At 42.1% G+C, this 14,396-nt stretch overlaps 1 protein-coding gene across 8 annotated transcripts in view; it reads left to right on the top strand.

The window, feature by feature from the left end:
* Window positions 1-14,396, top strand: part of LOC115437967 (uncharacterized) — a 100,180-nt gene that overhangs the window by 72,178 nt on the left and 13,606 nt on the right. For 5 of the 8 annotated variants that reach the window (XM_030161381.1, XM_030161385.1, XM_030161382.1 and 2 more), the window contains 3 exons: window positions 10,371-10,703; window positions 10,919-11,251; window positions 12,735-13,067. The exons of 1 other annotated variant lie outside the window; for it this stretch is intronic. In XM_030161381.1, coding sequence (XP_030017241.1) covers window positions 10,371-10,703; window positions 10,919-11,251; window positions 12,735-13,067 — 999 coding nt within the window. The remainder of the gene's footprint in view (window positions 1-10,370; window positions 10,704-10,918; window positions 11,252-12,734; window positions 13,068-14,396) is intronic. 2 more of the 8 variants (XM_030161383.1, XM_030161384.1) reach the window with 2 other exon arrangements.

The following is a 14,396-nucleotide window of genomic DNA, read 5'->3' as shown; positions in this document are numbered from 1 at the left end:
TTCTCTTATTTGCCATATTTATTGAGCCCTTAAGTCAGTGGATCTGCCAAGACCCTAATATTAGAGGAATTTTAACCCATGGGGGGTGAACAAAAGATCACACTTTTTGCTGACAATGTCTTAGTATACTTAGAACAGCCCACACAATCTTTACCCAGATTGATGGATTGTATGGGAGCATACGGCCCAATGTCTGAATACAAGCTTAATATGTCAAAAACACAGAATTCTTACATTCATTTATGAACTCACCAAAAACATTCAAAATATCAGCTAAAAGGGGAAGATGACTCAATAACATACTTGGGTGTGTACTTACCCAAAGACTTATGCCTCAGTCACAAATGCCATTATGAACAGCTACCAACACCATGCAAATGATTTATGGACCATTCTGTAGGACCTTCTCAGGTGGACTTATAAGAATGGAGTGTTCGTGGACCGTTTCTAAGTTCGTAGCCAGGTGGATGATTTTGTGCAAGATTTTCTACCAACACGCTGGGAAATCTCCTTTTAAGATTCGGAGATAACGGGCTCCTGCACAGACCCGGTCCGTCCAAGTGCGGGTCGGTTCGAACATGCACTCGCATGGACTTGGTCCGTCCGATGAGACAGACCCGGTCCGTGCTAGTGTTAACCCCTCCCCGGCCCCCACTGATTCAGATCCTCCCCCAACAGAGAAAGTGTCTGAATGTAGATACTCAGGACAAACTCCTGTCAGTTCAAATGAGCCCAAATGAGTGAACTTCAACTGGACACAGACACATGATGTGTGTCAAAGCCAAAGGACAGGAGGTTTTATGAACTGAAGGACATTCAACAGGAAATCCACTGACTGACCTCCAGAGGAACTGGACCAGAGGACACTGACCAGGACTGAACCACTGACCAGTCTGGATCACATCAGCCTAACATGTTTTAAATCCTCATTCTTTCAGAATATTTCCATTTGTTCATTAAACAGTTCAGTTAAATCTGACTGTGTTTCCCTTTCTGTTTGTGTGTACAGTAGTGTATATGTGTGACACTGGAATGATCTGATCTGGAAAATATTCACACTCCACTCTGACCTGTCCAACTACTTTTTCACACTCAAAAACCACTCAGGAATGGTTACACGCCTGAGGGCATGAGTATGGGTATGTGTGTGTGTTTCTCCTCCCCTTTTGTTTTCAGGTCAGGGATGGCCTGGTTGTCGGGTGTGACCATAGCTCTGGGACCTCCTCCGAGGCTGTACCTGAAGGGGCCGGCACAGGTGAAGGAAGGAGGAGCAGACCAATCCTGATCAGCCACAGCAACTATAAATTCACCCCTGCCTCTCTGTCTGGGGCTGCTCTTGTCTGTCCATGCTTGGTCAGAGCCATTTTGCTTTTGTGTTCTACCTGTGTTCTCCTGTGGTGAGTTGAGTTGGGTTTAGTTAAGATGGTGTACCCTATACACTGCACTGAGTATTGTTTTATGTTATATACACTAGATTAGTTGGTGGTGCCACCCTCTGTATTTTTATTTTGGGACTAGTAAGGAGGTAGATGGTTTTGAATTGATAATGAATTGACTGATAAGCAGAACTGATAATGGCATTGATATTGATCAAATCCTATCAGTTCCACCCCGGTGCAGATATCTCTTGTGTCCATAAGGTGCCAACTTTAATGCACATTTGTATGTTTGTTGTTTACATGTTATTATTTGAATGTTTCTACAACAGAAAGTACATTGTGCATGTTACTGTATTAGTTTTTTTTTTTTTTTTTTTCAAAATACAACTTGGTTAAATTATTTCAGTGTGTGTATCAGTACTTTTTGAACATTTTGAACACATTTCAATAATACTGTGATAATAATGATAACCATGATAATTTTGGTCACAATAACTGTGATAGGAAATGTTCATATGGTTCCATCCCTACACACATTCTACACTAGTGCAGCCCATGGACTGTAGATGGGCTGGACTGGATTGACAGCTCCAACTGATGTTGTTTACACCAACATTTTCTGTCCCACCCTTTTTGCCTCATAAAAAAAGTGCCTTTTTTGAGTGTTTTTTTAGTAAATTAATTCCTGTTCTGCGTTGGGATGAAAAAGAAAGCGGTGGAATAAAAGCACCACAATTATGAAGTGAAGGAATTTACATATACTAACATGTGGAGAGAGAGAGAGACAGACAGACAGACAGACAGACAGACAGAGTGCACATGTTGAACAGTGACAGCTGCCTTCATGTGCTCCTTCTTTGCCTTTTCCTTCCAGTTTGGAGGTTATGACTCTGTTTGGGAAAGTGGTTCAAGCTAACAGAGGTGTCAGGTTATGTTCATTATCGATCAGTCATCTGTCAGTCTGAGTGGAACTGGTCTGAGTGGAACTGGGCCACAGTAAGACCCAGACCGACCCTGTTAGTGTGTGATCACAGCCAAACCTGGTTCTCCCATCGTGTTCCGGTGTTTCCGTTAAACCAGGATCTGAAATACAAGAAAAACACATGTAAGATGAAAGGAACAGGAATTTTAGAACATTAGACCCCCATGTGTGCCGGTCCAGACCCCTGTCCCATGAGACCCCCATGTGTGCTGGTCCAGACCCCTGTCCCATTAGACCCCCATGTGTGCTGGTCCAGACCCCTGTCCCATTAGACCCCCATGTGTGCTGGTCCAGACCCCTGTCCCATGAGACCCCCATGTGTGCTGGTCCAGACCCCTGTCCATATCCACATGACCCCTTTGAACATCAGTCCTTACATTAGTTCCATTACTGCATGGAACTGAACAAAGCACAGGTGGACCTGACAGACCCTGGAGACCACATTGGACCTGACAGACCCTGGAGACCACATTGGCCCTGACAGACCCTGGAGACCACATTGGCCCTGACAGACCCTTGAGACCACATTGGACCTGACAGACCCTGGAGACCACATTGGACCTCAGATTGTGGACTCACTGTCCTACCTGGAACTGTTACTGTCTTGTAATGTATGTGGCAATGACCAAAAATGGTCACTTGCCTCCTCAGACCCAGGAAATGTCAGCAGTACCAGCTTTTTTGTTTTGTCATTAAATCAGTGCCTGCATTGGAAACATCATGATGCAACAGTTTTTTCAGATGCAGTTTTTTTTTTTTTTTTTTTACATTTTTATGGAATGTCCTTTGTGGTGGACAGTTTCCTTTTTTTTGTATAAAGTTGTGAAACTCTTGCCCACATATGTGGACAGAAAACCCACAGCTGGGTCTGAGGAGGTTCAAATGACACAAACTGAACCTGTTCAGTAAAGTTTGGGTCCGAGGAAACACTGGAATGTTCAGTGAATGAATCCTTCAGAGGAAACTCCACTAGTCAGTCAAACAGGAAGTGAATACCTGGGTGTGAAACCTGTGGATCCACATTCTGCCAAACAGTTGGACTGTGAAATGTTTGGTTCCTCAGAACAGAGTGTTTGAGTGAACTCTTTCCAGACTCTTCAGTCCAAAGCTGCTCAGCCTGTTTTCCATTCCATTCCAGAAGGTTCTTGGGTGGAAACAGTCCACAGTGGAGCTCAGTGGAAGCGGTCCAGTCCCACCTGTGTGCTTCTGAAGCCTGGGTCCCTTCAGTCCCAAGGACATTCAACTACAGCTGTGGACTTTGTGCAGGAAGATGAAAGTGTTGGTGGTGGTTGGGCTCCTCATCCACGGTAAGAAAACCATAAAACAGCCGTCCCCCATCTCATGTGGTGGAACATGTCTGTACTGTGCACTGCACTGACTGTTTTTGGACATTTTACTCAAATACATCAAATGTTTCACAGACTATGTTTCTGAGAGGAAGAAAGAACAACTGTGGATAATTTGAAGGCAGATAAAGGAACAAGAAAAGAGTTAATTTCATTGGTAACATGAAGAAAATAACTGTAGAGTGAAACCACTGGTCACTGATGGAATGACTGATCTACTGTTTATGAAAAAGGCTTATACAAACAATCACACATATGTTATCAGGGAGACATTTGTCAAAAAAACAGAGGAGGAGATGGGTATTTTTTTGGGCAGCATATTATATATATATATATATATATATATATATATATATATATATATATATATATATATATATATATATATATATATATATATATATATATACACACACTCACACACACTTTATTTATCCCAGCACAGTTTCCATTACACTATAGACTTTCATAACAAACATATAAAGTGATCAATCTCAACAGAAGTCATTCTGTAAATGCACATTTATACTTCTGTACTTGGCAGCAGTTGTATACGTGGGGGTGCAGTCCAGAACTAATGGAACTAACACTGGTGTGAAACTAAAGTGAACCTTTCCATACTTTCAACGTCCAACTCCCTGCTTCTGTTCCTCTATTATACAGTGGATCTAAAATAAAATGTTCACACCTTCTAACCTGTATCTACTGGACACACAAATGCTGGGCCTCTTGAATTAGCCCCCCCCAGTGCATGTGGACGTTAATGAATTGTCAGACTGTGACAGTTTGGTTCAGGTGAACTTTTGTGTCAGTGATGGAGGATATAGGAGGAAGAAAACTGACACAACCTGCTGTTTTAGTTGGTTGGTTGTCCCCCCCAAGGATGAAATTCATTGAGCAGAAGTAGGGATGTGAAAACCAGAGGGGGGGGGGGGGTTGACCCTCCACCCCCCCACCCCCAACCAATCACACTGTATATGTTATGACAGGACGACTTTGGCCAAGTTCTGGTGTAAAATCCCAGCCTTATTAATGTGAGTGTGGAACAGATAAGGATGATAAACACCAACCAGACGGAGGAACCTGAGCAGGACTCACCTGGGTTCTTCTGGTCCCATTCACAGATCAACTCTGTTTGTGTGTCTGTCCTCAGTTTCCCAGCATGCACTGGCTGTAGTGGTGCAGGCGTATGAGGGGATGGAGTCGGTCCTGCTGCCCTACCAGTATTCTGACTTTTTTCCAGAGGTTCCCTTTTCAGTGGTTTGGAAACGCTCTGATCTGAACCAAACAGTTATTCACCTGCTGAAATACGACAACAACGAACTGAAAGACGAATACCGACACAGTGAGCGCATGTCAGTGAAGAAGAACGTTCTGGAAACTGGAGACTTCAGCCTCACTGTGAAGAAACCACAACTGTCTGACAGCAGCAACTACACCTGTAACCTCCAATGGGAAACAGAGAGGGAGGGGCCTAAAGAATGGAGAATGACACAAGTACAGCTGCAGGTCAAAGGTCAGACACAAACCACACCCACCACAGTAGACACAGGTCAGAGGTCAGATATAAACCACACCCACTACAGCAGACACAGGTCAAAGGTCAGGTTCAGACTGGATTATTCCATTTAGTCTGTGGTTCTGGATGAAGGTTGAGCTGAACTTGTTTTCAGTCTGTTGCTGAAAACACACCTTGGATGGTTCTTGTTCTTCTCCATTTCATGTGAACAGTGTGTGTTGTTGAAGTTCTAGAGGACTTTATTGTCTGTTCTAATCACTGTGGTCTGTTTCCTGTCAGATGACCAGGAGGAGGTGGAGGTCCAGCAGGGGGCGGAGTCTATCCGTCTGCCTTGTAAAGCTTCAGCCGATCTGCCTGAAGACACCACAGTGGACTGGACTCACTTTGACCCAGAACTGATGGTGGTCCACGTGTCCCGGAGTAAAACTGATGATCTTCAAACACAGGACAGGTCTTACCGTGACCGCACACAGATGAATGAAGACATGAGTCTGACTCTGAAAAAGCCCACAGACACAGACGGAGGTGTGTATATCTGCACCGTCTACAGGGAAGGAGACGTCCTGAGGTCTAAAGTCCTGCTCCAGGTGGTCCCAGGTCAGTGCTGGGATAGACCACATGAAACAGCTCCAATCTGAAAACACACACCTTCTGCTGCAGCTCTCACTTCTGAGTCCAAAACATTCAATCTGGAGATCCATGTCCTGATGATATTTCATACTGATGGAGAAAAGACACTGTTCAATACTCTGTCTGTATATACTACTGATCAATACTCAGACTACTGTCAATACTCCACCTGATCAATACTCAGACTACTGTCAATACTCAGACTACAGTCAGTACTCCACCTGATCAATACTCAGTACTACAGTCAGTACTCCACCTGATCAATACTCAGTACTACAGTCAGTACTCCACCTGATCAATACTCAGTACTACAGTCAGTACTCCACCTTGTCAGCTCTGGCTCTTTCATTTGTCCAACTGTCAAACAGAATAAAACACATCTTTCTTTTCCACTTCATATCAGCAGGTTTTCGGGTCCTTGTTAATGTCTTTAAACATTTGTTAGGATTTGATTGACACGTCATCATACGATCATGTCTTAGCAGGAGTTCATGTTGGTGTTTTGTCGTCCACAGAGGGTTTTCCAGCCTGGGCCACAGCTCTCCTGGTTGTCTTTGCTGTTCTTCTTCTAATCACTCTAGGACTTTTCTTTATTTTCCGAGGGTATTTTCAGTCAGGTACGTCCCGTCTGTTACTCCACTACCTGTTGTGCTGTTCTTCATCATGTTTGTCTTTGTCTCATGTGATTCTAGAAGCAGACTGTCACTCATACATATAGAAACCTACAGACCAAGTTTGGGATTGGAATGTGTGTGTGTGTAGTCGCTGCTGAGGAGGTCAAAGGTCAGGAGTCACAGTGGACTGATCAGAGAAATGCTTCAGATCATGTGTAGAATTTTACTCCAACACAAACCACAGTCAAACTGGTGTCTGAAGTCTTTTTCAGACCTAACAGTCTGCTAGACTTGGTTCCATTGGGGGCTCAGTTCAGTTCGGGGCTCGGTTCGATCAGGGAATCAGTTTGTTTGGGGATTCTGTTTGATCGGGGACTCAGTTTGATTCAACAGGGGTTCCAACATTCAAGTTAGGGCTGGGTATCAAGGCCAATTTCCATAATGGATTCGATTCATAAGGTTCTGAATCAATTAATCACGATTCGACTCGATCCAATATCAGTTCGATTCAGTATTAATTGATTGGTATCACTAAATTAATCTGAATCAAAGTACAATTTTGAGTCGTCACCTGATTATTTGACTACCGCAGTCATGCAACACATCAGTACTGGGATCAATATTGATATTAGAAAGGAAATAAATCTGACATTTCATCAGTAAACAGATGAATCTGCTCTGAAATAATGAACAGGACAGAAGCTGGTGGCTTCTACTCACTGGGGGGGGGGGGGGGGGGTGCACTCCATGACTGTTGGTCGGGAAACGTGTGTGTGTTTTGTGTGTGTGTGTGTGGGGGGGTGCACTCCATGACTGTTGGTCGGGAAATGTGTGTATGGGGGGGGTAGCAGCACAGCAGTCAGACATTGTCACTACTTTCCTATTCCTCTAACTCCATACTCAGCCATAGGTGACAGTATGGATCTAAGTTCATATTCCAAGAACGACCGGCTTCTGCGACTCACCTCAGAGAACCACCTTTGATGTGAAAGCCCCCTTCAGCTGCTTCACTACCTTTTTAAATGACGTCAATAAAAATGAGTTCTAATCGTTTATCCATCAGCAGCAATTGGACCATAATATTTAATGTACACGACAAACTTACAGATGATACCGTCATAAGACACAGAGCATGTGCTCACCTTTCACATCAGCAGCACATGAAGCAGATGGATTTCTTCCACAATAATAGAGGAGGCATTCAAACACCTGGACCTTTGTGTCTAAACCAGGGCTGTCACACATTCAGCCCAGTTTGATCTGAATCAGGCTGCACCAGCAAAATAACAGCAGAATAACAGTCAATTATATCAACTCTAGATTTTTCTCTTTGTTTTAGTGTGAAAAATGTAAAATTGCAGAATGAAAATTAATAACCTGAACACCCCTGTACAACCACAGAAATAAGTATACAATTTCAACAATACTAAGTCTGATCTTATCATTTCCACATGTGCATTCCAACGTACAGATCACAGTGGATCTATGAACACACAAGACATTTAGGAACAGGCGGAATATTGACATCTATAAGTTATAATGTTATTACACTGTTTCCAATAAAAATCGAAGAAAATATTTCTTCATGTGAAATGTGATTTATCCTAGGTATCCTAGGTATCCTAAGGTGTGTCTACATTTACATTTGGGAGTCTGAAAAATAGTGTCTTCTGAAAGCTCTCTTTGTAAGGAAGATAATGGTACCTTGTTTGTAAAGATATCTTTATTAATACAAAAGTTATTGCATACTGAAGTTCAGCAAAATAGGTACTTTTTCCACCATTTTGACCCAAATGAAAAAATAGGCATTTTCATATTTTTATAAAGCCACAAATAATGGTACCAGTCTTCCTAAAACATGTCTACATGACATATCTAGATAGCATTTCATGTTTATTGCATGAAAAGAATAATGTGTTAGGTTCTTTCTGAATAATTAAAAGTTAAAATACCCCCAATATTTAAATTTTAAGCATGCAAAACCTGGCAATATCAAGCCACAGGCAACTTTGTCCTCCATATTTGTCTGTATCTTACATAATATTAGGCCTATTCCCATAAAAATGGTATCACTGGACTCCTGAGACTAACAGCTATACAATGGTATTTCATAAAGGAAGATTAAAAGTTAAATTCATTTTTTAAATTGACAAATATTGACGTTATCTGATCGAATTCAGCCAACGAAAGAAAAAACTTTTCATCCTGTCCACAGACTTAGTCATTCATAACATTAAATGTGAGATGGACATGGCTGCAGCAACAATTACTCTGCATAGCATTCCAATAACATGAAAAAAAACTGTGGTTAATATTAAAGCATTTTTTTCCATTAGTCTTCCGGAGATTTTATTTTGAAAAGTCACCATTTCCGCCCTCGCCTCACAACCACTAGTCTTAGGTGTGCTGTTTTATGAATCAGTAGAAACACAAGCTAAAGAAATGAGCAAAAAAAGAATTCACTGGAGAACTTTTTCAGGAAGAAACGAGGAAACGATGAGACTGTAGAAGGGTCACAGACTGTAGAAGGGTCACAGACTGTAGAAGGGTCACAGACTGTAGAAGGGTCACAGAAGGGTCACAGACTGTAGAAGGGTCACAGACTGTAGAAGGGTCACAGACTGTAGAAGGGTCACAGACTGCAGAAGGGTCACAGACTGCAGAAGGGTCACAGACTGCAGAAGGGTCACAGACTGCAGAAGGGTCACAGACTGACTCATAATAGTGAATTCAATTATGAAGGTAACGTGGTTGTGTACTATTTGTTTATTTTGAACAATCCTGATGAAAATCGTCGTTATATATTCCACAAAATGATAAGTTTCTACTGAAATAACAATGAAAGCTGTGTGGTGACAACTCTGTTATTCCCTTATTTTCACCCACATGGGACGTTGTGAAAAAGCGTCAACTTTAGCACCCTAACATTCATAATAATCTGACTGTCGAAGTGGTAGGACTGTGATTTTTACTTTATGAAAGCAATATTAAATAAAGATATCAACAGGTGATGAGTGAAAGACCGTCATATTAATCGCAGATTCTGTTAAATCTAGAGCGATCCTCTTTGTATTTTTACTATAATTCAAAAAAACAAATCATTTGGTTTCAAACTGAGTGCAACACATACCAAATCTACTGAGTATTTGTTGCAGACGGTCGCTTTCTGTGAGCGGAGCGGAATCACAATCAGCCTCCATGGCGGTTGCTATATTACCACCTTCCAGAGCTAGCCGCTGCTTGTCTGGTGCACTGGCGCTCAGGGGCGGTACTTTAAATCTACATTTCAATATCACAGTTCGAAAGTTAACAATATTCCGATCATTTTGATTTATTTTCTGTCAAAACTGATGCGTTTACACCGAGTTTAATGACGGATTTTTGGTTTCAAACCGTTATAAAGGGGCCTAATACTAACAGAACCCCCTTGATTTTTATACAAAACTGAAGCTTTTATTTTGTGCTTTTTACTGTCTCTCAATTGGATCGTTAGCCCTGGAGCGCGGGGAGAAACAAAAATGGATGTCTGTCAGAGCTGGTACGGCGGTGCTGTCACAGTCACTGCGCAGAACGGGGAACAGTAAAAAAAACCAACACGCTCAATAAATGCTTTATTTTCATTTCACAGACAAAAGAAACATACCAATGGAAAGAGCTATATTTCTACAAATTTTCATTCACAAACATCGATGCACATTTAATTTATTGCAAAATTAATATCAACCACTTGATGCACGCAGCAGCCATTTCCACTCACATCAGCCACGCTGGCAGGGATACCTATTCTAAGACAATGCTGTCCACAGTTTTTTTTTGGTTCATAATGAGATTATGTTTGAACAAAGCACACTACAGCAGGCCAGCCAATCAGGTGTCTACTTTTTATTTGTCTGTTCTCAGTCCAACTGGTGGAGGTGGATTCAGGGGAGGAGTCTGTCCTGCTGCCATGTCAAACTATAGCTCACCTGACAAAGAACTCCAGACAGATCAGCGTTATGTGGAAGAACTTAGACAACCATCAGATCCTTGTGCATAAGTACGGCTCTGGAGAACCTGATGAACAGGACCAGGATTACACAGACAGAACAGAGATGAAGAAACACTGGCTGAGAACTGGAGACTTCAGTTTAACCCTGAAAAACCCAATGGACTGGGACGCCAACGAATACTTATGCACCATCTACAACAAAGACAAGGTCCTGAAGAAGAAACGAGTGGTGCTGAAGGTCAGAGGTCAGTGCTGTAGACAGAAGATGAGAAAACTAAAGGTGTCTGGATTATCAGACAGAAATGTCCAGTGGAGTTGAACTGAGAATAGGAGTTAACAGTTTAATAAGCAGTGGGTTCTGCTGATGATTCAACACAGATTGAACAAATAGGACTTAGAACTGGATCCATGGCAGATGTTTTCCTCTACTGTTGTCTGATGGTATGGATGTTGTTCTCAGTCCAACAGGTGGAGGTGGATTCAGAGGAGGAGTCTGTCCTGCTGCCCTGGAAAACCACATTATATATAGAGGATGTCAGTCAGCTCACAGTGGAGTGGACGGACCATGATGACAGGAAGGTCCATGTGTATGAGGACGGCTCTGACAGAACTAATGAACAGGACGAAATATACAGAAACAGAACAGAGATGAAAGAAGACCCACTGAGAACTGGAGACCTCAGTCTGACCCTGAAACACCCCACAGACTGGGACACTGACACCTACACCTGCACCGTCTACAACAGAGACAAGCAGATCCTGAGGAGGAAACTAGTGGATCTGGAGGTCAAAGGTCAGTGGTGTAGACACAGGTCATTCCTAGTTCTAGAACACTGAGCCCTTCTTAGAGTCAGCATTCTAGACGTGGCTCAGTCCTCTACATACAGGTCAGTGTGCTGAAGGGAAACCACAAACACTGCAGCATTCATTAGATTAAAATGACATACAGTACATTGCTCTTTCAAAACTCTGAAAAATATCCTTATTATTTTTTCCTGACGTTCCAAAGTCAAATAGAATTTGTCAAATATTTTCCATCCAGTCTCACATTAACACTATATAGATCAGGATGATAACATCAACTTATGGGTTTGTTTCTACAGTCCTTTGACACAACAGCAGAAATCTTCCTTCATTTTCCAAACTGTTGAATCCTCTGGAGGGTTGCAGGGATGCCAGGGCCTATCCTGACTACCAACAAGGAAATGCATGGTTTACTCGGAATATTTGTCTAGGTCAGCGCTAACATGTACAGACCCACAACCATTCACTCACATTCTTTGGATTTAAACTCAACAATTAACCCATAAAATGCATGTGTGTGGATGGTGGGAGGAAGCCAGAGGACCTGGTCTGAGAAAGGCCACCACCAGCAGGTTTATGTTTTTACAAAGTCTGATAGAAGACTGTGTGCTGTGAAAAAGGAGGTGGAATTCCAACCCAATACCTGATAGTGACTGTTTTCAAAAAGAATGTTTTCTTTCATGTTGTACATTCAATTGTGTTTAAAGTGTCGTTAAAAACTGATGCGTTAAAGGTGAAGTTCCTGGTATTTACTCCACCTAGTGGTGAACTTGTAGACTCAGAACCAACTGAACTCTGCTCCCCCTCTCTTAGGGGGGACCCAAAAACCCTCTCAGTCCTTCACTAGTGTCAGTCTTTCTTGTCATTCCTTCTGGTCTTTTCTGTTCAGATTGTTGAAACCACTTCTTCAACTCGTTTGTATAAACTGGCTTTGATGGAATGACACACTTTGACTAATTCTCCTTTTACTCTGTGGTTTGTTGGTTAAAGTTTCCTTGTGTGACATTGTCTTTACTGATGTTTAATATCCTCAGTTCCTTTCAAATCCAACTGGATCATATAAAAGGAGTATGGTTATTGGCTGAACCCTCATTGAGTCACTCCTATTATTTATTATTTCCTAAAAATCCACAAACATCTGAGGAAACCACCTGTGAATACAGCATGGAGCAAATCCAATCAGTTCTCCAGACTGAACCACATCTACAGATGAAACTGGAGTTATTCACACATGTGTTGAACAGACATTTTAGTAGCAGTCATCCCAAACATATGACAGATAACATACCAGCAGGGCAGTCTGAGACTGAACTGGAACTGCTGTGATCCTGATGACATTCACAAACAGACTCAAAACTTCAGACACACACACAAGTACTTGGTTCTGCTGCTGATTCCATCATCACTTAGAACTGGATCCATGGCAGATGTTTTCCTCTACTGTTGTCTGATGGTATGGGTGTTGTTCTCAGTCCAACAGGTGGAGGGGGATTCAGAGGAGGAGTCTGTCCTGCTGCCCTGGAAAACCACATTACATATAGAGGATGTCAGTCAGCTCACAGTGGAGTGGACGGACGATGATAACAGGAAGGTCCATGTGTATGAGGACGGCTCTGACAGAACTAATGAACAGGACGAAATATACAGAAACAGAACAGAGATGAAAGAAGACCCACTGAGAACTGGAGACCTCAGTCTGACCCTGAAACACCCCACAGACTGGGACACTGACACCTACACCTGCACCGTCTACAACAGAGACAAGCAGATCCTGAGGAGGAAACTAGTGGATCTGGAGGTCAAAGGTCAGTGGTGTAGACACAGGTCATTCCTAGTTCTAGAACACTGAGCCCTTCTTAGAGTCAGCATTCTAGACGTGGCTCAGTCCTCTACATACAGGTCAGTGTGCTGAAGGGAAACCACAAACACTGCAGCATTCATTAGATTAAAATGACATACAGTACATTGCTCTTTCAAAACTCTGAAAAATGTCCTTATTATTTTTTCCTGACATTCCAAAGTCAAATAGAATTTGTCAAATATTTTCCATCCAGTCTCACATTAACACTATATAGATCAGGATGATAGCATCAACTTATGGGTTTGTTTCTACAGTCCTTTGACACAACAGCAGAAATATTCCTTCATTTTCCAAACTGTTGAATCCTCTGGAGGGTTGCAGGGATGCCAGGGCCTATCCTGACTACCATCAAGGAAATGCATGGTTTACTCGGAATATTTGTCTAGGTCATCGCTAACATGTACAGACCCACAACCATTCACTCACATTCTTTGGATTTTATCTGAAGGTCAAAGGTCATTTCTGTAGACACAGGTCATTCCTAGTTCTAGAACACCGAGCCCTTCTTTCCCCTTCCCTGTCGAACCTCCACAATCACAAACAGCAGTGTGGAGTTACTCATGGTGCAGATTTTAATGATATAAAGGGTGAGGAAGCAAAATGTACAATGAACATTTAGTTGTTTTTTCTCAGCAGGCACTACGTCAATTGTTTTGAAACCAAACATATACTGATGTCATAATCATACCTAACACTATTATCCATACCTTTTCAGAAACTTTTGCCCATATGAGTAATCAGGAAAGCAAACGTCAAAGAGTGTGTGATTTGCTGAATGCACTCGTCACACCAAAGGAGATTTCAGAAATAGTTGGAGTGTCCATAAAGACTGTTTATAATGGAAAGAAGAGAATGACTATGAGCAAAACTATTACCAGGAAGTCTGGAAGATACTATTAAAGAAGAATGGGAGAAGTTGTCACCCCAATATTTGAGGAACACTTGCGCAAGTTTCAGGAAGCGTGTGAAGGCAGTTATTGAGAAAGAAGGAGGACACATAGAATAAAAACATTTTCTATTATGGACATTTTCTTGTGGCAAATAAATTCTCATGACTTTCAATAAACTAATTGGTCATACACTGTCTTTCAATCCCTGCCTCAAAATATTGTACATTTTGCTTCCCCACCCTGTATATTTTAATATTTTTAATCAGGCTGGATAATCCATCCATCCATCCATCCATCCATCCATCCATCCATCCATCCATCCATCCATCCATCCATCCTTCCCTGTCCAGCTGTGTCATATATCATTTCCTACATATTCCAGG

This window comes from Sphaeramia orbicularis, chromosome 17, assembly GCF_902148855.1.
Source record: "Sphaeramia orbicularis chromosome 17, fSphaOr1.1, whole genome shotgun sequence".
NCBI lineage: Eukaryota > Metazoa > Chordata > Actinopteri > Kurtiformes > Apogonidae > Sphaeramia > Sphaeramia orbicularis.
This window is presented reverse-complemented; position numbering and strand designations above follow the sequence as displayed.